Source organism: Palaemon carinicauda, chromosome 11 (assembly GCF_036898095.1).
Source record: "Palaemon carinicauda isolate YSFRI2023 chromosome 11, ASM3689809v2, whole genome shotgun sequence".
In the NCBI taxonomy this organism is placed as follows: Eukaryota; Metazoa; Arthropoda; class Malacostraca; order Decapoda; family Palaemonidae; genus Palaemon; species Palaemon carinicauda.
Window position 1 is genome coordinate 58,090,926 of NC_090735.1, and position 25,000 is coordinate 58,115,925.

A 25,000-nucleotide genomic window follows, 5' to 3' on the forward strand; every position below is an offset into this window, starting at 1 on the left:
ATATATTAGTGGTTGTTCCTATCTTGAGATATTAATCCAATACTTCTCCATACATTATCTCCTACTTCACGCTGCATAGTCCTTAATCATGTCAAGTAGGCCACAGTCTTCCAATTCTTCTATTGCTTTGTGGTGCCCAGCTGAACGTTAGTTGAACTTATCTCACTTGGGGATTGCGAAGAACATGCCCAAACCATCTCCATCTACCTCATATCATGATCTTATTCACATATGGCACTCTAGTAATCTCTCTTATCGTTTTATTTCTTATTCAGTCCTGACATTTAAACATATACTATATATAAATATATTTTTTGCATCATGATATATATATATATATATATATATATATATATATATATATATATATATATATACATATATATATATATATATATATATATATATATATATATATATATATATATATCAAAGCCATTAGTGGAGCAACCTATCTTATTTGGGACCAGTCCCAAACCCAAGAAAATCAGGAATGATAGTGACAAGGCAGAGATCTAGTACTGGAAACTGATTTGCCAAAACATCAGGAAATAACTATAATGTACAACGGAATTTTGCTGCAGCGTACTCTGCAAACTACGCCCAGATACAATACGCAACTATGTGAGTGGACGAGGGCTAATGCATCATGAGCGAAAGCAACCAAATAACATAGATCGCAAAGTCTTAGGATCTGCCAGCTTATTATGGTGGATTTTTTCTTTCATGATAACACGATTGAGAGGTAAGATTGATTGATTTAAGGTTTTCTGGCATCCTGAGATCTAAGATTGAGAGGTAAGAAAGAAAAGGAGAATCGTGGTGCATACAAGGTGTTTTATGGTGAAGTAAATGGGCAAGGAAGAAATTGTGTTAGTATAGTTCTATCAAAGGAAACTGAAGAATACAATGAACTCTAATAATGACTAAATCATGAGATTGAAGGGAGAGTCATAAACATTATTGGTGCATAAGTAACATAAGTTGGGTAAACACACCAATAACAGAACTATTGGAATGATGCACCATAGTGTGAGGTGATTTGAGTGGTCAAGCATAAGGTCAACAACACATGATTGGTCATGGGCATGGCAGACATGAGATTGGTGAAACAAACACAATAGGAAGAGAATATACTTTACTTTACCACACCCTCTTACATAGATATGTAAATATATATTTTCAAAAGAAAAAGAAACACTTAATCATATACGGGAGTGCTAGGAGATACGCTTAGGTTATATTCTTTTACAAACTGCAATAGTTTTTGGAAGTAAAGTACATCAATGTTCTCCCATGCAAAAATTATGTAGTGTCACAACACTAACTCTCATTGGGGTTTTGAAGGTGAAAAGAGAGAGAAAACCAGAAACATTACGATCGAATAATTGATACATATTAATAAAGGAGGATGACGAAAAGAGGGAGTTTAAAAGGAAAGTTTTGGAGGAAATTGATAAAGAAATATAAAATGTCTAGGAATGGTGGGCACATACATTAGAAGTCTTTATGATACTAAAAGGTAAAAATGAAGATAGATATAAAGCTTTACATCGAACTATTTAGAGGGAATACATAAATGCAAAGGAGAGACGGATGTATAGGACTTGTGACAAAGATGAAGATTTGGATGTATAGATGAACATGGAAGATAGGACAAAGTGAAAGAAATTACTGTTCAAAAGAAAAAAAACATCGGCATTGGTTCAAAAATTCGGATGGAACTATAGTAATGGAATCTACAGAAATACTAGAGGGGTGGACGGAATTTATTGGAGAATTGTTAGATGACAGAGTAGGACAATAAGACTTGAAAGACGATAGAGAGGGACTGAGTACAATCATAGCAGAGATAGATGCAGCTTTAAAACAAATGAAAAGCAGTAAAGCAACACGTGAAGATAAAATAACAACCGAGATGTGGGTAGCTTGAGGAGAGTACATTGAGCCAGCGAGCAGATCTGTGGTAACTGAGAAGCGAGGGGAATGCAACCAACTTTATTTCAATAGAGAGTGAGCTTATATACAAGAGTTTCAATGAAAGAAGGTCACAAAAATTCAAACGCACCAATTCATGAAAAGATCGGCTTAAAATGGTTCTGTTAACAGTGAGGTGTAAAGCAAGATATGCAATAAATAAGAAAATACCATTACAGTGTACAAGTATGTGTGAAACACATGCAGTATATGGCTACCCACCTAAAGAAAGACATACATGCGAAATGGGGTGTACTGCTCTTGAGAGGCATACTGTAGGTGGGTCATCATGCAGGAGATATTCAAGTTTAAGGCGATTAATGGAGACCCATTGTTCTTTGACACAAATGTTCACTAAGAGCACTTTCATTATTAGACGTATTACAGGAAAAGGGCCTGTGTAAGGGGGCGTTAGCAGTGTTTTGTTGGTGTCATTGCACAGGAAAATGTGGAATGCCTTCTGCAAATCTGTCGGTATGTGTTGGTTCACTGGGTGCCTGTAAGATTGGCGGCATGGAGTGAATTTTCCCACACCATGACACTGGCACTGGAGATTGTTGGAGAAGGTTTTCTACAGAGAAAATTGGTCAGGGACGAGCAATGGGTTGCCATACACCATTTCAGCTGCCGAGACATACAGGGTGTCCTTAAGACATCAAAGCTACTTTGAGGGGGCGATGAAAATGTTCAACCATTCCGTTGGCAACAAGGTTGTAGGAGGTTGTCTGATGTAGAGTGATTCCCAGGAGATTTGCTATTGACGTCCACAACTGAGAGGTGAAAGTGGTAACCCTATCAGAAATAATATCCTCAGGGTTACCAAATCTCGATATCCACCCTGAGAGTAAGGTAGATGTACAAGAGGCAGACGTTGTTATTTGCATGGGAATGGCTTCTGGCAAACGAGTGGAGCGGTCTATGATGACAGTAAACAGGGAATGATGTCCCTGTGATTTGGGTAGGGGCCCACCTACATCGACGTGAATTTGGGTAAAGCGTCGCTGAGGTTGAGGAAAGTTACCCACTCCTGAATCTGTGTGTCGATGTACTTTTGAAGTTTGTATGAAGTACAAGTGCAGACCCACTCTTTATCATCCTTAGTAATGCTGTGCCAAATGAACTTCGTCATCAGTAGACATGCAGTAGAAAGGCCATGAATGAAATCAAACACCTGTCAACACATGGGAGTAGGTATACATGGTCTAGGTCTACCGTTATTGATGTCGCAAATGAGGGTAGCGTTGGAGTTGTTGAGACGGACGTCTTCCCAGGAGAGGGATGTACAACATGTCCTACATGCTTGGTACTCTGGATCATTTCATTAAGCTTCTGCCAAGGCACCTAAAGTACACATGTTGTACAGGAATATAAGGACGTTCTGTTGTAGGCGGTCATGTACGATGTGTAGGTGATGGAGGTGTTCCTCTTTGGAGGAAGAGAACATAAGCATGTCATCCATATAACATTCTGAGAAGAGGGGTCCCCTAATATTTAAACCCTGAGACGTTGAACCGTGGCCCCAGCATTACAAAAGGCAAAAAAGAGGAATTGAAGGTGTATGTACCAAACTGGGTGGTAGTGGTAGTCTTGAGGATGTCTTCTGGGTTCATGGCCATCTGATAATACCTCTTCAGGAGGTCGAGCGTAGAGAAAACCTTCGCTGTGTGTAAGTAGGAGGTCACGTCGGCAATGTTTGGGAGGGGTTAGTGATCCAGTTCTGTCTGCATGTTCAAACGTCTGTAATCCCCACACAGACCAAGCGAGTCATCTTTTTTCACAACGATGTGTAAAAGTGATAAACATGGTCTGCAAGACTTTTGGCAAAGGCCCATTTCTTCCATGGCGGCTGTCAAACGATCCAGTGCCTGAACCCTCAATCTGGCGAACACTGGGGCCCTGTCATCTTGATATGGTTATAAATACTGTGTTTGTCGGGAATGGTGGGCCTTTGGCGATGTTCTGGACGGAAGACTTTTTGGTATGATGTGAAGAGATGGGCATAGGCTTCCGCGGGTGCGCTGATATGGAGAGCGGGCTCGGAGGGGGCGGGTTCAAGAAGTGTGGATGAGTAAAAGTCTGTGTTGACTAACAGTCGGTGGTCGACATCAATCAGTTGGTGGTAATGTGAGAGGATACCAGTGCTGAGTATTGGCAATGTGATATCTGCAACAAGACACTTTTGATGATATTTGATATTTCCAATCAATAATGTGAGGCTCTCATAACCACGGGTGGGCATATCAGATCTGTAGGCACCTACTAGGCGGAAGTCGGTAGATTTAGAAAGACTATCTCGTGTCCTGTTGAGTGGCCTTGGCAGAAGAGAAAGGCGTGTACCCATGTCTACCAAAAATCAATCACCCATACCTGTATCATGTAAAAAGAAATCATTAGTGACAGGGGTGGCCTACTTACACGTTTATTGGCCACTGGCAACTGATCACACATTTCTTTGCAGCAGATACGAATCTGGAGTGGTAGTAGTCTAACTGTGGCCTGAGGGAGACCAACTCCTTTTAGTACGTCAATGGATGTTGAGAGAGCTGATAAAACATTGGCTATGTGCACTTCTGGCAATGGTGAGTACTGCTCCAGGATATATATTTTGAGGGCGTTGTATGCTATAGGGGTAATTGCACGCAAAGGCAATCAATGGATATTTCTGGGAAAGTGTCCTTTGGGAAATTGTCCGCGAGAGCATATTCTGCTTTGGTGCTCGACTGAATCCCGCCCTTCATGAGAAAATGGACTTCAGCATGCTGAAACTAGGTGAACAATTCTCCGCTGGCAAAGGGGGTTAGTTTCATTGAGGCACCGTGTCTCGAAGAGGGAGGTTCGGTAAGAGGCATCTTCAAACAGTAGGGCAACGCAGTGAGGGGGCAGGCGGGAGGGAATGGACACATTGCTCGTTACCAATCAGCAAGGAGGCAGTTAGGTGATAATTAAGAGGCGAGATGAATGCAAATAACATTATTTCAACAGGCAGCAAGCTTATATACAAGAGTTTCAATGGAAGAAGGTCATAAAAATTCAATCACATCAATTCATGAAAACTTTAACTGATTCTGTTAATAGTGACTTGTAGAGCGAGATAAACGATAAAAAACAAAATACCCTTACCGTGTACAAGCGTGTGTGAATCAGCCTGCAACACAGTTGTATAAATAAATATTTATCACAATGCGCAAATTACCAGTGGTTTTATCAGATATAAAGGGACACGAAAAGAATATTCTTTTGTGAATATTAATGGAGATAGCAATAGAAGTAAAACAAAGGTTCTATTCGTTTATGTTGTTGACTATGAAACGGCTTCTGATGTGGTTAGACATGTAGACCCTATAAGGATACTAGAATAGATAAATATCAATGTGAAAGATCAGAGAATGATGAAGAATTTATATCGGAACTAATAGACATCTGTAAATACGAGTAGAAAATGATGAATCAGAGACTCAACACATTAAGAAAGGTGTAAGACAGAGCTGTGTGCTATCACGCCATCTCTTCAATTTATATAGTGAAATGATAATGGGAGACTTCAGAGCTATGGAAGGAATTGAGGTTGGAAGAGTCAATATTAATGATACCAGATAACTGAAGATAAATCGAAGAAAGACAGACATGATGAGAACGGAGTATGCAATGGAAGATGAAATATCATTGGAAGGAGAAAGGATTAATGAGGTAAAATCATTTTAGTATCTAGGAACTAAAATATCCAATACAGGGTCTTTAGAATTAGAGTTTAGTTGAAGATTGAAAAAGCAAATCAAACAATGGCTAGGTTAAGTAAAATTTGGAAATCAAATCGCGTGAAATTACATTTAAAAATAAAATTGTGTATCAGTTTAGTAAGATTGTTATTACTCTATGGACATGAGTCATGGTATGACATTGAGACAATCTCCATTAAATATACTAGATTTGAGGAAAAAAAGCCCTCAGAACGATATTGGGAGTTAAATGACAGTACAGGATTAGAAAAGAAACTATAAGAGAGATTACTCGAGTGCCATATTTGAATGAGATCATGATGAGGGGTAGATGGAGGTTTAAGCATGCTCTTCGCACTCCCCAAGAGAGATTAATTCACCAAACGATCAGCTGGGCTCCACAAGGGACTAGAAGAGTTGGAAGACCCACGCCTACATGGCTGAGGACTATGAAGTGGAAATTGGGATTTGATGAATGGAGAATCATTAAATTAAAAGCTCAATATAGTAACGACTGGTGAAATTTAACCGAGGCCCTTTGCGTAAATAGGCGTAAGAGGAGATGATGATGATAACAATACAGCACTTGTTCCAGACACCAAGGAAAAACTTAAAGCTTTAATCAGTACTTTAGAGCAATCAAGCAAAGAAAGACGTTGGTCAAGAAATGATAAGAAAACAGATGTTATGGTTATCACCAAAGATGAAATCCCTCAAGAACAGATATAAGAATCAATGCTGAAACAGTCAAAGAAACCGATAGTTTTAATTATTTAGGATGTAATGTTACAAGTGATGGTAGATCCTTAAAAGAAAAAAAAATATCCATGGCAAAAGATGCATTTTGTAAAATCAAGAGATTAGTTACCAACTTGAGTTTTTTTTATTGAAAGAAGATTAACCAGCCCAATGAGTCACGCTGGACTCTTACAGAGCTGGTAAGATTATCATCGTGAAAAATATTATTTATATCAATGTTAAACAAATAAAAAAAAGAATATATACTACATATTATGGATAAAAAAAATAAATAAATTATGAGGCAAAAATCTGTGATAAATAAAAATGTAAATCTTATCTATAAAAACCATGTTTCCTAAAAAAAATTAAGCTCCTCAAAAACAGAAATTTTCAGTCTGATACAAGGTCAATAAAACTTTTCTCACCAAAACATAAGTCTCTCACTCTTTTCAAAGCTTTACAGTCGCTAAAGATATGTTTTATAGTTAAAATCCAGTCACACTGCTTCACGGGGAGAGCACATCAAATACCCATGCGTCAGTGTTGCGTGATTTATACGCAATCTTGTTAAAATTACTTGATTCCTGTTTCTGTACAGAATATTCCCATAAGGAAACAATCGGCCTCATTTCTTTTAGCTTATTTTCAGCAGATTCATTATTCCAGAGAGCTTGCCATTTTGTAGCTATGAAATGTTTTCAGTGGGTTATATAATCCCTCAGGGGTAGTTTTAAAGTGAATGCGAAGTTGATTAATACATATAGGTTACGTTAATTGTACATACAAACAATGATTATAAATATCTCCCATCTTATCTGGACAGTTACGAATACAGAACATCGCATTGTGTGACATAACACCAGATAAAAATAATGGAACAACAAAGATTGATCTTTATCTTGAAGAGGAAATGATTAACGGCCGGAGACACAAAAAGTAACTGTGCCTCTAGTATGGTGCCCCAAACGAAGCGACCTTTGACCCTCCAAAACAACGATCAGGCGCGTATATAAGGCAGCCGCGGGCTACGGACGACAGCCTCTGGAGCTCCGACTAGACCTGTCTAACTCTGACAGCGTGAGTCGCCCCCAAGATGAAGGTTGCTCTTTTCGTGATCGCCGCTCTGGCCTCCACGGCTCTTGCAGGTAAGACTTGACATATCACATTACTCTCTCTCTCTCTCTCTCTCTCTCTCTCTCTCTCTCTCTCTCTCTCTCTCTCTCTCTCTCTCTCTCTCTCTCTCATTTGCATTCCTTTAGATACTCAAGTTACTAGTTAAGATATAAACCTTCACAGAAGACCTACCCTCACTTAGTGGGTTGTAACATTGAACTGTTGTTAATATTGTTACTATTGTTATTATTATAATTATTATTACTATTAGTATTATTTTTATTATCAGTAGTAGTAGTAGTAGTAGTAGTAGTAGTAGTAGTAGTAGTAGTAGTAGTCAAACTGAACACAGACTAGGTAAAGGAAGATTTTACAAATTCAGGCCTTTAATTGAGGAAAAAACCTGATACAAAAATGTATTGTAGAAATGTAAAATAAAAAGCCTAGTGATGTAACAAGGAAAATCTAATGATATACGGTATTATTTTAACATATTTGTGCAGAACCACAATCCAAATACTATCAATTCTTTAGAATTTTACATTCATATTAAAAACATTTTCAAGTATGAAAATCATTATAATCCCGTCCGACATTTTTCAAACAACCATTGAAGAGTAGCTAGCATTAACAGACATGCTGAGTCCATAAATAATGGATATTGAAGAGACACGTGTGAAAAACAAATAAAGATTTCTCTGATTTTAATTCTCTCATTGTCAATACAATGACGATAAACGGAAAATACAATGAAAAACAAGTAATAGTAAATTCTACACTTCCAGCTCAATATAGAACACATCAATACTACTTCTTAAAACTATTTGATTTCATTTAGTTCCAGCTATCTGTCCTTTCAGAAGTTTCTCTGTCAGTTACAGGCCTTAGAAAGAGGCAGAATGGGGATCATTTATTCGTATTAAATCAGTTTAGTCTCACTTCTCTAATGCAGAATATTACAGTGGTGACATCATTTAATCCAATGGTTACCAATGGGTCTCACAACAAATAGAGATGTCATGTTTCTTCAAATTAGAGATCATTCTTTCATTCTTTCATAAAATCCAAGCTTCCAAGCTTGATCTAATTGCTGAAACAATTTTACCGTCTGCGTAAATCTTAAATTAAATATCTTGCAAGAAATATTGAGGCTTTGATCACATTCAGCTATAATAGAAAAAATCGCTGATATTCTAGTAAAGGTAAACGTTTACAGGAAGAATAACAGAAATGATATCATATCTATTATTATTATTATTATTATTATTATTATTATTATTATTATTATTATTATTATTATTATTATTATTATTATTATTATTTAAGCTACAACCCAGGTTAGAAATGCAGAGTGCTATAATATCGCTAAGGGCTCCAACAGGGAAATAGCCCAGTGAGGATAGAAAATACAGAAATAGGTAGAATAGTGTGCCTGAACTCTCAAGCAAGACAATTTCAACCTAAGACAGTGGAAGACCATGGTACAGAGGCTATCGTAATATCAAATACTAGAGAACAATGGTTTGATTTTACAGTGTCTTTCTCCTAAAAGAGCTGCTTACCAAAGCATGAATCTCTTTTACCCTTACCAAGTGGAAAGTACCCACTGAACAATAAAGTGCACTAGTTAACCCTTTGAGTGAAGAAGAATATTTTAGTTACCTTAGTTTTGTCAGGTGTATGAGTAAAGAAGAGAATAGCCCAGACTATTCGGCGTATGTGTAGCCTAAGAGAAAATAAGCCGTATAAAGATAATACTATCCGACCATTCTCATGACCCAATAACTATCTAGCAGTAGTACCGGTATCTTAATAAATGATTGTGCCTTGACCAACTTACAGGACAATTATTTAAAAACATTTAATTGCATTAATGTCTAATAAATAACGATTCATTGTTAACATAGGCAAACTAACAAAACGGAGAGTTTAATATACATATCAATAGGATTTATAAATAAATGTATCAAACGAGACATCACATTTTCTTTCCCTCACTCCCTTCTTCTTCTTCTTCTTCTTCTTCTTCTTCTTCTTCTTTGTCTGCATCTTTTCCCATCTTTATGTGGGGTCGATGTTTCTGGCCAGCGTTCTCCATCTATCTCTGTTCACACTTCATCACTGGTTAATTCCTTTGATCGAAGGTCATCCTTGATACAGTCCCTCCACCTTCGCTTTAGTCTCCCTCTCCTTCTCGTTCCCTGTACCTCCATTTCCATCACTCTCCTCCCAATATACTGTTTATCTCTCCTCATGACATGACCATACCACCTCAGTCTACTTTCTTATCTGATAGTTTTCTAACTCCTGTGGTACCCCTAATTACTTCATTCCGTATCTTATCTCTTCTTGTCACCCCACACATCCATCTCAACATTCTTATCTCTGCCACATCCAGTTTCTTCTCTTCTGTCTTCTTTATTGCCCACGTCTCCGCTCCATACACCATTGCCGGTTTCACAGCTGTTCTGTGTACTTTACCTTTCAACTTAACCCCTATTTTCCTGTCATATAGTACTCCACGCACTTGTTTCAAATTCTTCCATCCTTCTTGTATTCTGTGGTTTATTTGTGCCCCCCAGATCACCATCCTCTGCAACTGTTGATCCTGAATACTTGAAATGTTCAACTCTTTTCAATCTCTCTCCCAGTAAACTAACTTCCCCATTCTCCCCATTTTTCAATCTCAAATACTCTGTCTTTTTCCTGCTTCTTCAATCCTCTATTTTCTATTTCTCTTCTCCACTCCTCCAGTTTCTCTTCTACTACCTCTCGCCTAGTGCCAGACAGTATAACATCATCAGCAAAAAGCATACACCAAGGAGACTGATCCCTAATACCTTGTGTTACTACATCCATGACCAGATCATATAGGTAAAGGCTCAATGCACACCCCTGATGTAGTCCCACATTTACTGGGAAACTTTTTGTTAGGCATATACTGCTCTTAACATTTGCTTCTGCCCTCTCATACATATCTTGGGTGATTCTAACGTATTTCTCAGGGACTCCCTTTACTCTCATACATCTCCACAGCTCCTGACGTGGTATTCGATCGTATGCCTTCTCCATGTCAATAAAGACCATATGTAAGCCTTTCTGTTTCTCCCGATGTTTTTCTATCATCTGCTTCAAAGCAAATATTGCTTCTACAGTCCCTCTTCCAGGCATGAATACAAATTGCTCCTCACCAATTGTTGTTTCATCTCCCATATTTTCATAGTATGGCATATCAACTTTGTGCCTCTGTAGTTGCCACACTCCAGGATGTCTTCCTTCCCAATATAGATGGGAATGATTAGGCTTCTTCTCCCTTCCTCTGGCATCTTTTCCTGATTGAAGATCTTCTACGACAGGTCCCACAAGATATCTATGCCTTCCTCTCCAAGACTCTTCCATACCTCTACTGGTATATTATCCGGTCCTGCAGCTTTACTATTTTTCATCTTCTTTACTGCTCATTCTACTTCTCTTCTAGTCACTCCTATGGTAACTGCCTCGTTTGGGAGTCCATCTTCAAATACTGTTCTTGGGTTCTCCTCATTCAATAGTCCTTCAAAATAAGTTTCCCATCTTCTTTTAATTTCATTCTCTTCTGCTAGACCTATACCATTGCTATCTTTTATTTGCCTTATCTGTGTCAGGTCTTTCGATGCAGCCTCTCGGTCAGGCCTTAGCAGTTCGTAATATTTTCTTCTCTCCTTTTGGTGTTTCCATCTCTTTATAGACTTCCTTTAATGTCTCTGCCTTTGCCTTGGCTACTGCTCTTCTTGCTTCTTTCTTAGCCTGTTTATAGTTTTCTTTATCCTGCTCTTGTCCTGATAGACCTGCCTTTTTCTTGGCTTCTTTCTTGGTTTTTACCTGTTCTTGCACCTCATCATTCCACCACCACGATTCTTTATAATTTGGGGGACTTCTTCCTGATGACTTTCCAAGTACTTCCTCACCAATCCCTAGAATCACTTTACTATTCTCGGTCCACCATTCTTGTACATCCTCATGTAGCCTTAGTGCTTCCAGCACTCTTTCATTAAAAACAAGACTCAGTTCTTCCTCTTTCAATTTCCACCACTTGATCTTTGGGTCCATTCTCGTCTTTTTACTTCTCCTACAATTCCTTAGTCTGCAATCAATTACCACTAACCTGTGTTGCGCTGCTACACTATCTCCATTTATCACCTGGCAATTTCTAACCTCCGTCAGATTGTCTCTCTTACACAGCAGCAAATCTTTCTGGCTCTCCATGCCACCGCTACTGTAAGTAATCAGCCGATTAATCTTTTTCTCAAAGAAGGTGTTGATCATTGCTAGGTCAAAAGCCACTGCAAAATCAATTACTATTTCTCCCCCATCATTTCTCTCACCCACACCCCAACCTCCATGCACTCTCTCTATACCTTCCCTACGCGTGGCCATTCAGATCTCCTCCTATAATTACCCTTTCCCTTCCAGGAATTATTCCAAGCTCCTGGTCCATCTCCTCCCAGAATGTATCCTTCTCCTCCTCTCTACGTCCAGTTTACAGGGCATAGGCACGGACCACATTGACTATTGTTGCTCCCAGTCCCAGCTTTAAACTCATAATTGTGTCATTTTTCCTATTCACCCCAATCAAACTTTCCTTCAAATCTTTCGAAAATATTATTACTACACCATTTCTTCTTTCCATATTGGCTCCACTGTAATAAAATTTACAACCTTCGCCTAGTTCTATTTCCCTTCCACCTGGTCTCCTGCACACACAGCACTCCAATCTTACTTCTCTCCATGATGTCAACCAGCTCTCGCCCTTTTCCAGTCATTGTACCCACATTTAGAGTTGCTACTGTCATCCTCTCCACTGATATTTTCCTCTGATCTTGCCTCTTTGACCAAGCCTGCCCATGACTGGGTAGCCCTTGCCAAATTTTCGGAGTGATCAGGCGAGGTCCCTACGTGTCACCTCAGAAAACGCCCTAGCATTAGTTTTATTTTCACAATTTTCACTGGCCATTTTTCGGGGGGCTAATTTTTCATGGCCAGATGCCTTCCCTGCTGATGCCTTTCCTGCCGCCAACCCTACCCATTTACCCGGGCTTGGGTAAACAAATTAAATGAGTCTATTTACGCAGAGTAATAATGGCAAAACTCTTATTCTAGAATTATTCACACATTACATGTAAGTAACTACTTTTTCCTTTACTTCCAAATGATATACCTGAATGATATAACCAAAATACCACGGGAAAAGAAAAACAAAATGAGGTCAACAAAATTAGCCAGGCATATTTGAATTCACAAAACTTTACAATACTCTTACAAGAAACTAACTAGTTGGGAATATTCAAATATAATGAAGATTGAAAATTTTCTTTTTAGCAACATTGATCAATGCAATTTATGTTAGCCCTGTGTGCAATATTATGCCCTAATATAAATGAAAATTGTACCCCACTATCCTTGAATTACCTACTTTATACATTCTTATATCTTTTACAGCTCCATCAATTCTAGCTGGATCATGTGCTTCTCACTGCTCAGCTCAACTAGCATTTGCTTATGAAACAGGTAAGAACATGGAGATAATGTGCTTTAACAAATTCCTGACAATGATCTCAGTTTGCAAAAGCAATGTCTTAATGTATATGAGATCTATCTTTAATTTTATATACCAAGTTTAAATATATTCATTAATATCGCTCCTAATATATTACTAACTATGTGTTATTTAAAACACAGGGAAGAGTTATGTGTACGACTATTCTATCACAACGACATCTGCTCTCATTGGAGTTGCTGGTGATGATGCTGAAATGAAGATCAAAGCTGTTGCTCATATTGATGTCTCAGAGCCTTGTGAATACATCTTAAGGGTGAGAATCTCAAGTCACTATAATATCCATGACAGTCTAGTAATTTATGAATAAAATCTAACAATAATTTGGGCCACGAATTTAAACGTTAATCATGATGTGATATTAATCTGTTCACAGTTCATATGTAAAAGTTAATAACAGAGTAACATTAATCTTTTCACAGCTCACCGATGTCGACTTTGAAGGGAATCCAGCTCTTGCTGGCAAATTTTCAGAGGCTTTAAGTAAGAATCCTTTGAAATTCTCCTTCCAAGATGGCATGATTGAGAATATTTGCAGTGTAGTTTCTGAGCCAACGTGGGTGCTCAACATCAAGAGAGGTCTTCTATCAACTTTCCAGAACACCATGACCTCCCATGGTGGCGAGGTAGGCCTTTGAATATGAAGGATAATTCTACTAACTCAATTCCATAACCAATATCATTTTTAAACATATTGGTACACTTTATATGCAAGTTCATTAATTTTAACAATCAAGCTATTAACTATGATTTCCTTCTAACAGACCCTTCAAGAAAAGGACGTGTCTGGAGTTTGTGATGCAACTTACAAGTCTGTAACTGAGGGAAATGTTGTCAATGTGGAGAGGATCACATACATCAACACCTGTAGCCAAAGGCCCGATTTCTCAGCTCATATTATCTCCTCTACTTATGATACTGACTCAGAGGTTCAGAACCTTCCTTTGATGAAGACAACAAATATTTGCCATCAAAAATTACAGGATGATATCATGATTAGTTCTGAGTGTGAAGAAATTTACAAGGCTAGGCCCTTTGGAGAGGGACAGGAAGTTGCTAAAACCACAGTCAAGACATCACTGATTTTAAAATCAACAGAAGCTTTGACAGGAGTACCAGGTAAGCTATCAGAGAATATTAATATGAGAAACATCTAATTTTGCAAAGGGTGTCTTCATTCAATTTTCACATTTTATGTGACAGGAAGCCTTTATTCTGTAAACATTTTCTGTTCACTAATAAAATTTCTCTTATTTCAGATTTTGAGTTCTACCGTAAAACACTGGTATATGAGGATATCTTTGAACCAGTTGAAGAAGATCCTGCACATGTGCAAAAGCTACTAAGTGATCTTGCTATGGATTCTGGTGCAGATATTCACAGCAACACACCTACTCTCTTCGCTGAGCTTGTAGACTCTCTTAAAAATATGGATTATTCTCAGCTATCTCAAATCTTAGCCAGTGCCACCAAGCCTCTTACCCATAAGTTTATGCTTGATGCCTTGCCCTTAGTCGGAACAGCACCTTCAATGGCCGTTGTTAGAGACCTTATCCTTAAAGGAGAATTAAATGAAATTGAGAAAGACATTTGGTTTACTTCTTTAGCTTTCAACAAACATCCAACTACAGAAATGCTGAATGCTATTGCTGTGAGTTATAACATTATATTTCATTTCTTTATTGATTGCATATATAGCTTAAGAAGGACAATATATTTTCTCTCCGCATCTGTATACTACAATTATAAGCCTTGCTTATTATATAGGGACAGATATAAAAATTAACAAGATTATAATCTCTTGATTTTTTTTTCTTTTCCAGCCACTTCTTGAGACACAACCTAGCCAAAAGGCTCTCCTTGGAACATCAGCTCTCATCAACAACTTCTGCAAACTGCATAAAACTTGTGAAGCAGAACCTAGAGTTCAACATATTGTACAGCTTATTGAAAAACAGCTTGGCGCAGGATGTAGATTTACAAATGAAGAGGAGAAGGAAAATATTCTTGTCGCTTTGAAAGCTTTGGGCAATGCTGGACATTGGGTTAATGCAAAGTCTATTCTAGATACCTGTTACTTAGAAGAGAATGATATGGAAATTCGCATTGCTGCTTTAGATGCTTGGAGACACACCCCTTGCGAGTACGATCGATCTAAAATTTTGACTCTCTTCCAAGATGAATCATATGATCCAGAGTTACGCATAGCTGCCTATCTTTCATTCATGTCTTGTCCAACTCCATCATTCATCAATATTGTCAAGGAAAGACTAATCTCAGAGGGAGTAAATCAAGTAGGATCTTTCATTTGGACTCACATGACCAACATGCAGGAATCTGCTGCCCCTGAAAAGCAATGGATCCGCAAAATGATTGATGAAGACCTCTTGCAACAGAAATTCAATTCTGATGCTTTGCGATTCTCAAGAAACTATGAGTCTTCTTTCTTCATGAATGAACTTAATATTGGTGCATCATTAGAAAGCAATGTTATTTTCAACAGCAAATCTTACCTTCCTCGTTCAGCTATGCTTAATCTTACACTTGATCTATTTGGAGAATCTATTAACTTCTTTGAAATAGGTGGTAGAATTGATGGATTTGAGGCATACATTGAACGCTTCTTTGGATCTAATGGCTATTTCCCTGAGGAACATATTGAGCAAGTATTGAAGAATATGAGATCAAATTCCAATGCAGAATCAACTACATTAGAAGGATTCTTGGACAAAATATCAGATGAGCCCGAAGGATCTTACTACTTACGTGTTTTTGGAAATGAGCTTCATTATCACCACTTCCATGGAATGGAAAACTTCTTCATGAAATCAGATAAATCAAATCCTCTGGATTTCTTGCTTGACATTCTTCGACAAGGAAAGCTTGATTATACAAAATCGGTTCAGTTACTTGACATGCACATGAACATTCCAACTGTTTCTGGCTTGCCATTAATACTAGATTCAAAAATCGTTGGTACTTTTGGACTGGAAATGACAAGCAATTTCCAAGCAGAAACTTTTACAAATTTCAATGTAGAAGGACACTTGCACCCTTCAGCTGCACTAGAATTTGAGGGTAACATCATTCTTGATGCTCATGTCACAAAGACTGGATTAAGAGTTTCCTCAACACTTCATACATCTACATTCCTAGATGGAAAAGTTCAAATTGTAGAAGGAAAGGTAGTTGATATCGCAATCAATTCTCCAAAAGAGAAAGTAGAACTTCTTGATGTTAAAGGCGAAGTTATTTATATAGTTAACAATGAACACCAGAAAAAAGAACCCAGTCACAAAAAGGAATTGCAAGGATGTACTCCTGATATTCTTGGTATGGAACTTTGCGGTTCATTTATGACCTCACCAATGGGTCCCTTCTCAATGGACATCTACCTTAAAAAGACCGGTACTCAGACAGGTTACATGATGCACTTTAAACGAGACACTGATATGTTGGAAGTTCTTCTTGATACTCCTGGCTCACAAAATGACCATAAGGTATCCCTAACCTTAACAAAAGTAGAAAATTCCATCACTGCTGATGTTCACACACCAATAAAGTCAGGAAAGGGAACCTTTGACTACAATTGGACAAACTTGAACAAGAAGTTAAGATGTGCTCTTTCCATGGACAGTGGCGAGGTATATTCAATTGAAACCAATCTGATAAAGACTCTTGAAGATATTACTATCTTGGAACCATCCATAATTGTAACCATACCAACTGGTGAAATTCTGAAAATTCAAGGAATTCTCAAAACAAAACTCGATTACTATGACACAATGATATCTGCAAAGCTAGATACCATATATGCTTATGGAGCACAGCACACAATACATTTTGAAACCGAACTCATTAAGCAACTAACTGATTCAATGAGCACATATTCACTTCATGCTGCTATAGATCCATCCCAGTTTGTAGATTTCAGAGCTTCATTGGACATGACTTTCACAGAGGTAGAACATCAACAGTACAAAGCTCAGGTAATTTTTACATATTTCAAATGGTAAATAATAGGGTAAAACTTTAATTTATACTTGTTCATTGATGTCACAGTAACACTGAAAATACTGAACTAAAATATCAGGGAATTGTATGTCATTTGTGTTATCCTTTTAACGAGTATTCCTAACATATAGAGCTTTCATATTATTTATGCATTGACAACTATTATTATTTATCAATAATATTAAGTAATTATATTTATATTAGTACGAACACTCTAAGTTTAAAAGTCAACACGTTCAGATTCATAAAAAACCAATCAATTTCAGGTGAAGGCTGTCATAAAAGAAGAAGCTTATATACTTGAAGCTAAATTAGAAGACAATTCTGTGCGAGGGAAATTCAATGTCGTTGCCAATGGATCTTTAGTGGCCCCAACTATTGACATCAAAGGCAACCTTGGATTATATGCAGATTCAGAAAAGGCTACATCAGAAATCCATACAACAGTCAACGGACAAAACTATGATCTCAAATTTGAGGGAACAAAAACTTCTGCCCTTATTGAAGCCAACATTATTCGACACATTCTTGTTAATGCTTATGTACGTTTAATTATCTGAAAAATGCGTTATTTATGCTATAAACTATGAAAATGTACATTTAACCTACAAGAATCCGCATAGCATTTTAAATTTTAAACACCCTTCTTTTTAATATTGTTTTAAGGCTTATGATAAATTTCCTTTCAACCCTTCGTTCCAATCAGTGTGAATTTTATCTTTGATGCATATCATATGTTCCAAGTATTTCAAGTAAAATACAAAAGCTATTGGTACTTTTGCTCTATAATGGTATAGTATTTTTCATAGAAAAAAAATATATTTCTTTTCATTTCAGATTTCCGAGACCGCCGATGTAAAAAAGATGCACGTCACTGGTGAGTGGAACAAGGATGTTGATCCAACAGCTATGTTCTTAATAGAAGGACAATTAACAACTGATGGAGCCATGTCACATGTCAAGTAAGTTTTAAACAAGCAATAGTAGAAATAGTATAATTGAAAACCTTATGAAATATTTACTTATGAAATATGCATTTTTTCACAATATACTATGTAATAACGTTTTATTATATCTATTTACCTTCCAGATTTATTGACCAAGATGCAACCTTTAAGTATACTCTAATAGATGGAGGTAGTGGCATTGAACTTGAAGCAAAGTGGAACGAAAAAACTGTAACTGGTCTCGTAAAGTACACTCTTGGTGAGACTAAATCAATTTCAGTTTTAGTGCAAACACCTTTTGCTGGTTTTGAAAAACAAGAAGCCTCTATGTCAGTCACCTTAAAGGACTTTGAAATTACTTCACAGATCATGGCTTCCTGGCAGAATTCAAAGCAGGTAGCTCTAAATATCAATGGAAAAATGAAAAAAGGTGTACCTAATAATAACTTGCACATGGAAGTAGCTTTTAGTAGCAGTTTCTCTCAGTTTGAGCACATCAGCTTTAAGCTAGATCATGAAATGAAGGAAAACTCTATTAAGACCGATTTTCTTGCCTCCTGGGATTCTTGGAAAGTCATATCTGCATTCCAACTTCTTCTAACTAGTGATGGAGTCCAGTCCTCGCTATCATTTGAAGCACCCTTCACAGATAAAATACTACTCAACTTCAACCATGTTTTGAGCAATAATGATCTTACATCAACCATTGAAGCTAAATTTGGTGATAAAGTAGCCACAGCCAATCTCAAAGGAGTCGTCGTTCTTGCTAGTGAGCAAGATATTACTTTGGCTCTAAAAATTAACATTCCCTCACCTTCAGTACCTGAGATTACTGCCACCATCAATTATAAATTCAATTGGTCACAGCTTAGTCTCGTTTTGGAAGGTATCATGGGTGACAGGAAATCAATGCTCAATGTAAATGGACAATTGCAAAAAGGGGAAACAACAAAACTTCTTGCGGATCTTCGATTCATCACACCCTTCACTCACCCTATTACTGCTACTCTTGAACATACCATTAACGTCGAGGAATTTAATACTAAATTTGAGCTAACAAGATTCTGGTCAAACTATGGCAATCTCAAATTAGAGGCTCATGGTCATATGAAATCGCAAGAAGATATTATCCTAACAGTAGATTTCTTCACTCCTGCCAATAAGGCCTCCATCGCATTGAATCACAAAGTTACTGACACCAACATGATCTCTACCTTAGATGTTCATTTCAATGCAGAGAAACTTACTGTTTATGTCAAAGGATTACTTGATATTTCCAAAAGTCTTGCTAACTTGGAAGCTGCCATCACTTCTACATTAAGTGGTCTCGATGACCTCAAGGTTACAATTGATAGTCTCAAAAATGGAAATGAGAGAGTAACAAAGTTCATTTTTACCAAATATGAGGAGTCAGTTACTATTGACCATACCATTTCTGTTACAGATATCTGGAATTGGCAGAACACATTCAATGTCAATGGAATGTATAAACTTAAGAATGTTCATTCATCCTCAGGAACACTTTCCAAGCATGACATGGAGTATATGTGGGACACTAAATCTGTTCATTTAGCCATAATGTTTGATAACAATAATAATGCAAATTCACGTAAATTTGATACCGTAGTCACATTAGAAACTCCTTGGACATCCATGATTAAGGCAGAAGTTCACCATCAAGATAATGGAATTGAATATAAACCAACAATTGTGTTGGAATACGTACCTGGAAGCAAGATTGAGCTTGAAAACATCATTGTTTTTGACAAAATCTTTTCTTGTCAATCTATCTTAAGAACTCCATTCATGGAAACACTCGGTTACAAGGTAGAGTTAGACTTGTCACCCAGAAAGGTTGCCCATCTCAGCCTCAATTATGGAAATCAAAATATTCTCCTAGATGTTGCTGGTGAAATCAAAAAAGGAAAAATGGATAGCAATTTAAAACTTGAATCTACTCTCCTTAGCTCTCCCATCACAGCTGCAGCTTCCTATGATTTTGTTTCCTCTGAGAAAAGGATCCATCTAGTAGCTACTTTTGGCAAAAAGTTTGAAATTACAGGACTTCTTTCTGGATCCATTAATGAAGGAAACTGGTCTTTGGTAGCTGAAATTCCACTTGATGTTTTACACCATATTCAATTGACTGGTAAATGGATGTACAATGTCAACAATGCACACATTGAAGTTCACTCTTCTGTTACTTCATTTGAAAACATGGCTTTTGAGGTAATGTATGATATAAATGAGAAAAAAGCACAGGTAAAAGTGATTTATGGCTCACAAGTGATTCTTTTTACTGGAAAATACGAAGCACAGACAATCATCCTTGAGGTGGACACACCATTTAGTGGCTGGGAAAAAATGAAGTTTTCCTTCTTCTTCAGTGAAACTGCAGTTGATGCATTTGTATCTAAGAATGACCAAAAGATTTCGGTAAAAGGGTCATTGCATGTCAAACTAGAGAAGGGAACAATTAACCTGTCTATCAACACACCATTTGCAACCTATGAAGAGATTTCTGCAAATCTATCATATTCTCTGAGAGGACCAATCAAGCAAATTAAGCTAGAATCATCTTTTGCTGCTGGTCACATTTCTCTTGTGGGTGTCATTGACCTCTCCAAAGATTTAGCTCCTATTATAAAACTAGAAGCCACCACACCATTCGAATTTGCAAAGAAGATTGGAGGAGAAGCCACCTTGGATTTACAACACATCCTAAAAGCTGCAGATATTACAGCTTACAGAAATGACCGTCAATATCACTGGAAATTAGAAGTATCTTCAGAAGTAGTCTCAAAAGTTCATGTCAAAACAGAAATAACAACTCCTCTTGATGGTTGGACACATCTACTCCTTGAAGGTAACTTTGACTTTACTGAGATGCCATATCATTTCAAATTTTCCTTAGATAAAGAAGGATCTGTTCATACAGTAGAAGGAAACCTGAACCTTGAAAATAATGCAGTTACTGCCCAACTGATGACGCCGGTTCCTGGATATGAGACTATTGTCTTCTCTGGAAAATTTAACTGGCAAGAAAATCATTTTACTGGTAATTTTGAAGCTTCGGTATCTGCACAAAAATTCCACCTTATGACTGACATTCTTCTTAACACATCCAAACCTAAGCTTCACATCACTTTAGAAACTCCTATCGTCTATCTGTCTAAAGTGGATCTTGCATTTGATTCCAATCTTGTTGACACTAACAAGAAATTGCTTATTACATTTACATTAAATGACACCATCTATTCTCTTGACTTTGAAGGAGAACTGATCTACAAAAATGGGTTTGTTAAAATCATTGCCCAGTCACCAATTCCTGGATTCAGCTCTGTTGACGTTCAAGCCAAGTTTGATTTTACTAAGGATGTCAAAACTTCTGAACTTGATTTGAAAATAGAAGGTGAGTCACACCACTTTTACCTCAAGACTAGTGTCCAGAATAACAACTTCCATATTGAGATTCATACCCCATTCAAAGGTTTCGAGTTAATCAAGATGATTGGAGACTACAGTGCACACAATGATAAACATACAGTCCTAGCATCATTTGAAAAGGACCATACCAAATATGATTACAACGCAGATGTTACTCTTACTGACTACAGTGTATCTATTGGAATTTCAACTCCCATTGAAATTGTCAAGAATGTCGCTGTCAGTATAAACTATGAGCTCTTCAAAAATGGAGTTGAAGGTCTCCTACACTTCAACAGGAATGGAGAAAATTATGAAATAAAAACTCGTGCAATTTTCACTCCTATGAAATCGGAACTTTTGGTAGGAGTTAAAACTCCTTTTGCTGACTGGGAGAAACTAAATCTCGACATCAAATATAATATTCTTTCTCAAAAGATAGCAGCTTCATTGTTTGTCCAAAAAGGTCATTTTGAAAAAGAAGTTACTGTTGAAGGAGCATATTCACTAACATCAGGATCCATAAAACTACATCTTCCTATTGAAGGATATAAAATTCTAGGTGCATCATACACTTTGAACTTGGATGAACAAAATAACAAGTTAGATGCTAGCTTGAAAATGCTTATGAACTCAAATGAATGGAACTTCAGCGTCCATGGAGAATATGCTCCCAATAAGCTCACCATCATGTTCCAAACTCCATTTGATGTTGTAAAGTCTATTGTTGTAGATGGACACATTGACTTCAGCCAGAAAATTGGCTACATTAACATTGAGTTAGGCACTTACAAATTCAACCTTCATATATCATATGCAGTCAATGACATGGTATTTAAACTTACAACACCTTTTGATCTCTTGAAGGTAATATCCTTCGGATTCACTTACAAATGGACACAAGGCCACAAAGATGCTACACTTAATATCATTTACAATGAAAGTAATTATGTTCTGAGCGGTATTTTGAATCTGTCCCCTCGTACCTCTGAAGTCACTCTGCAGGCCACATCACCTTTCCCTGGCTTCAGTAATGTCTTTATGATGATTAAATATGACATTGATAACCTTAATGAGATTATTATGTCTAAAATGACATCAGACCAGTATGAATACTCTTTTACACTTGGAGCAGGAGTTGAAGGAACAAAAGCACATATTAACTGGGACTTCACATCTACTTTCATGGGCTGGAATCGTGTTCAGTTCCTTGCAAATGTAAATTGGGCAGCTGACCAGAAGACTTTACAAATATCTCTTGGAAAAGATGAAAACCTCAAGGCTATCACTGTATCGGGACATTTACTCGGATTCTCTGAGGGCTCACTTAATATCCACACTCCTTTCAGAGGGATGGAAGAAATGGGTGGCTACTTTAAATTTGTAGCAGGAGAAAAATTGCAAGGAAAACTTGATCTTCTTCTTCCTTTCTACTTGGTTCCTAAAATTCATGGAGAAGTTGAACTTGACCTTAATGGAAAAATTGCTGGTGATGTTAAACTGAATTTGGCTGGAGAAATTTACACCATGAAATGCAATCTTGTTGGAGCTTCTTTTGAAGAAGGATACACAGGAGACCTAGTGATCTACACTCCAGTTCATGCTTTATCAAAAATTGTTTTAAATGGAAACATAATCATAAGCTCTTGGTCTTCTTTACAGACTCATATGAAGGTTGATTTACCATCTGGTGTTTATGAAGTAGATCTTAATGGCAAGTTTGCATTAGGAGACTCCACATTTCTACTTGATGTAGATTCAACAATCATGAATGTAAACCGCAAGTTCACCCTTGAGGCCAAATTCCCATCCCTTGATAACTTAGAAGGTACTCTTCTCACTGTTTTGAATTCCCAGACACACAAAATCCATGCTAAATTCAATGTTGCCACCAACCATGTTGAAGGAACATTGGATGTTGAATCACCTTTAATTGATGGCAAAAGGGAAATTTCATTTGACATTTCTTTCCCTAGCGATTCATACAAACATTTGACCTTTGCCACAACACTAGTCACATCAGCATCCCATACACTCAAATTTGAACTCAACCTGATTGATGGAGTTGAGTTCCTGTTGGGCGCTGACTCCCCACTTGTAAGTAAATTTACAGCCACTATCAAAATTAAATCTGACACCGCTGCATTCTTTATTGAGACTCCACAGGGTGTTCATAAAGTTCAAGCATCCTGGAGAATGACATACCAACTTCCAGCTGACTACCTTTTGGCTCTTGAAATTATTTCTCCCAAACTCCCTACTGATGTCATCATTAATGCTCTTCTTAATGGTGATAATACAAATATGATTTTCAAAGGTGAGGTAACAGCAGCTGGTAAGCGTCATGTTGTAGAAGGTTCATATTCTTTGGCTGATAAAGCTATTGAATTTTCATTGAATGTTGAAATTCCCATCCTGAACATAACCAAAGCAACATTGGTGGCAGTAATGAACTTCTCTAGCACAGTGAAAATGCACCTCACTGGAACATTCAATGATAAGGTGAATACCTTTGACTTGACTTACGAAAGAGGCAGTAGTAATTTCCTTGTTGAGATTACATCTCCATTCATTCCAACTGGAATGGTTCGTGGCGAGGGACAAATCAAAGGAGAGATCATGAAAGATATGGAAATAAAACTGCAACTTCAGAACAATGAGCAATCCCTTTCTGGAATCATGGATGTCCAAGTCTTGTCTCAAGATGATATAAGAACTAAGCTTATCATCACCACACCTTTTGCCGGCTACAAGAAGATGAAGTTTGGGGCACAGTACATGAAAGACGAACAAACAAAGATTTTATTCTATGTTGACAAACCAGTAAAGTTCACAACAGAGCTGCGTCTTCAGAATAATGAAAATGATATCAAAGTGTTCTTGAATGTTGAAACACCAATTGAGAACTTCAAGAAGATTGAAGGAGAACTCAAGATCCCTCTCAAAGTATTTGCTCCAAAGATATTAGCTGATGTGGTGATTGGTGGTGTCCACTATGGCGGACATATCATCATTAGGACTAAGGCTCCTTATGAATTGGGTGCTGGATATAAGTTTGGAGAAGAATATTCTGGCAAATTCCATATCAGAACAGATTCGTCTTTCTTCTCATTTTTGGCTTAAATGATTACTCGACCTACCAACGAAAACATATTATGCTACCTATTACTTTTATAGATCACCACTCAAGGGAAAATAAATTGTAAAAATTCCTATTTTTCATACCTGTAACTAAATTTTCCATGTTTTGTAATCTTCCATCATAAGACAGATATCAAAACTTTATTAAAGAACATGTATGACGAGTGATCATGTATTTTGTACATATACGATTATACTATTTACAATAAAAATTATGGAGAAATCTTTTTTTATCTACCTTTATAGAAAATGATAAACACAATAGCTGTTGCTATTTACTAAATAAAAAAAAAACAGACTAATACAAAAAATCAAACATGTTGTTGGAA

The 25,000-nt window shown here is 37.2% G+C and overlaps 2 protein-coding genes across 2 annotated transcripts in view; both read left to right on the forward strand.

The window, feature by feature from the left end:
* The window catches only part of LOC137649286 (apolipophorins-like), a 14,706-nt gene extending 11,787 nt beyond the window's left edge, over positions 1-2,919 (forward strand). The window contains exons 11-12 of the mRNA XM_068382273.1: positions 585-624; positions 2,792-2,919. Of these exons, the coding sequence (XP_068238374.1) occupies positions 585-624; positions 2,792-2,919 (168 nt within the window). The remainder of the gene's footprint in view (positions 1-584; positions 625-2,791) is intronic.
* A 4,511-nt stretch (positions 2,920-7,430) lies between these two features.
* LOC137650032 (uncharacterized) lies at positions 7,431-24,894 on the forward strand. Its single transcript, XM_068383049.1, has 10 exons — positions 7,431-7,579; positions 13,026-13,094; positions 13,266-13,399; positions 13,566-13,769; positions 13,908-14,262; positions 14,403-14,794; positions 14,967-17,132; positions 17,424-17,699; positions 17,995-18,119; positions 18,248-24,894. The coding sequence occupies exons 1-10, from the start codon at positions 7,528-7,530 to the stop codon at positions 24,651-24,653; spliced, it is 10,179 nt and encodes a 3,392-aa protein (XP_068239150.1). The 5' UTR covers positions 7,431-7,527; the 3' UTR covers positions 24,654-24,894.
* Positions 24,895-25,000: the final 106 nt, after the last annotated feature.

Coding starts and splice junctions, on each gene's coding strand:
- LOC137650032 (XM_068383049.1), top strand. CDS start 7,528: ATGAAGGTTGCTCTTTTCGTGATCGCCGCTCTGGCCTCCACGGCTCTT. Junction 13,095..13,265: donor AGCATTTGCTTATGAAACAG/GTAAGAACATGG, acceptor TTTAAAACACAG/GGAAGAGTTATGTGTACGAC. Junction 13,770..13,907: donor TGACCTCCCATGGTGGCGAG/GTAGGCCTTTGA, acceptor TCCTTCTAACAG/ACCCTTCAAGAAAAGGACGT.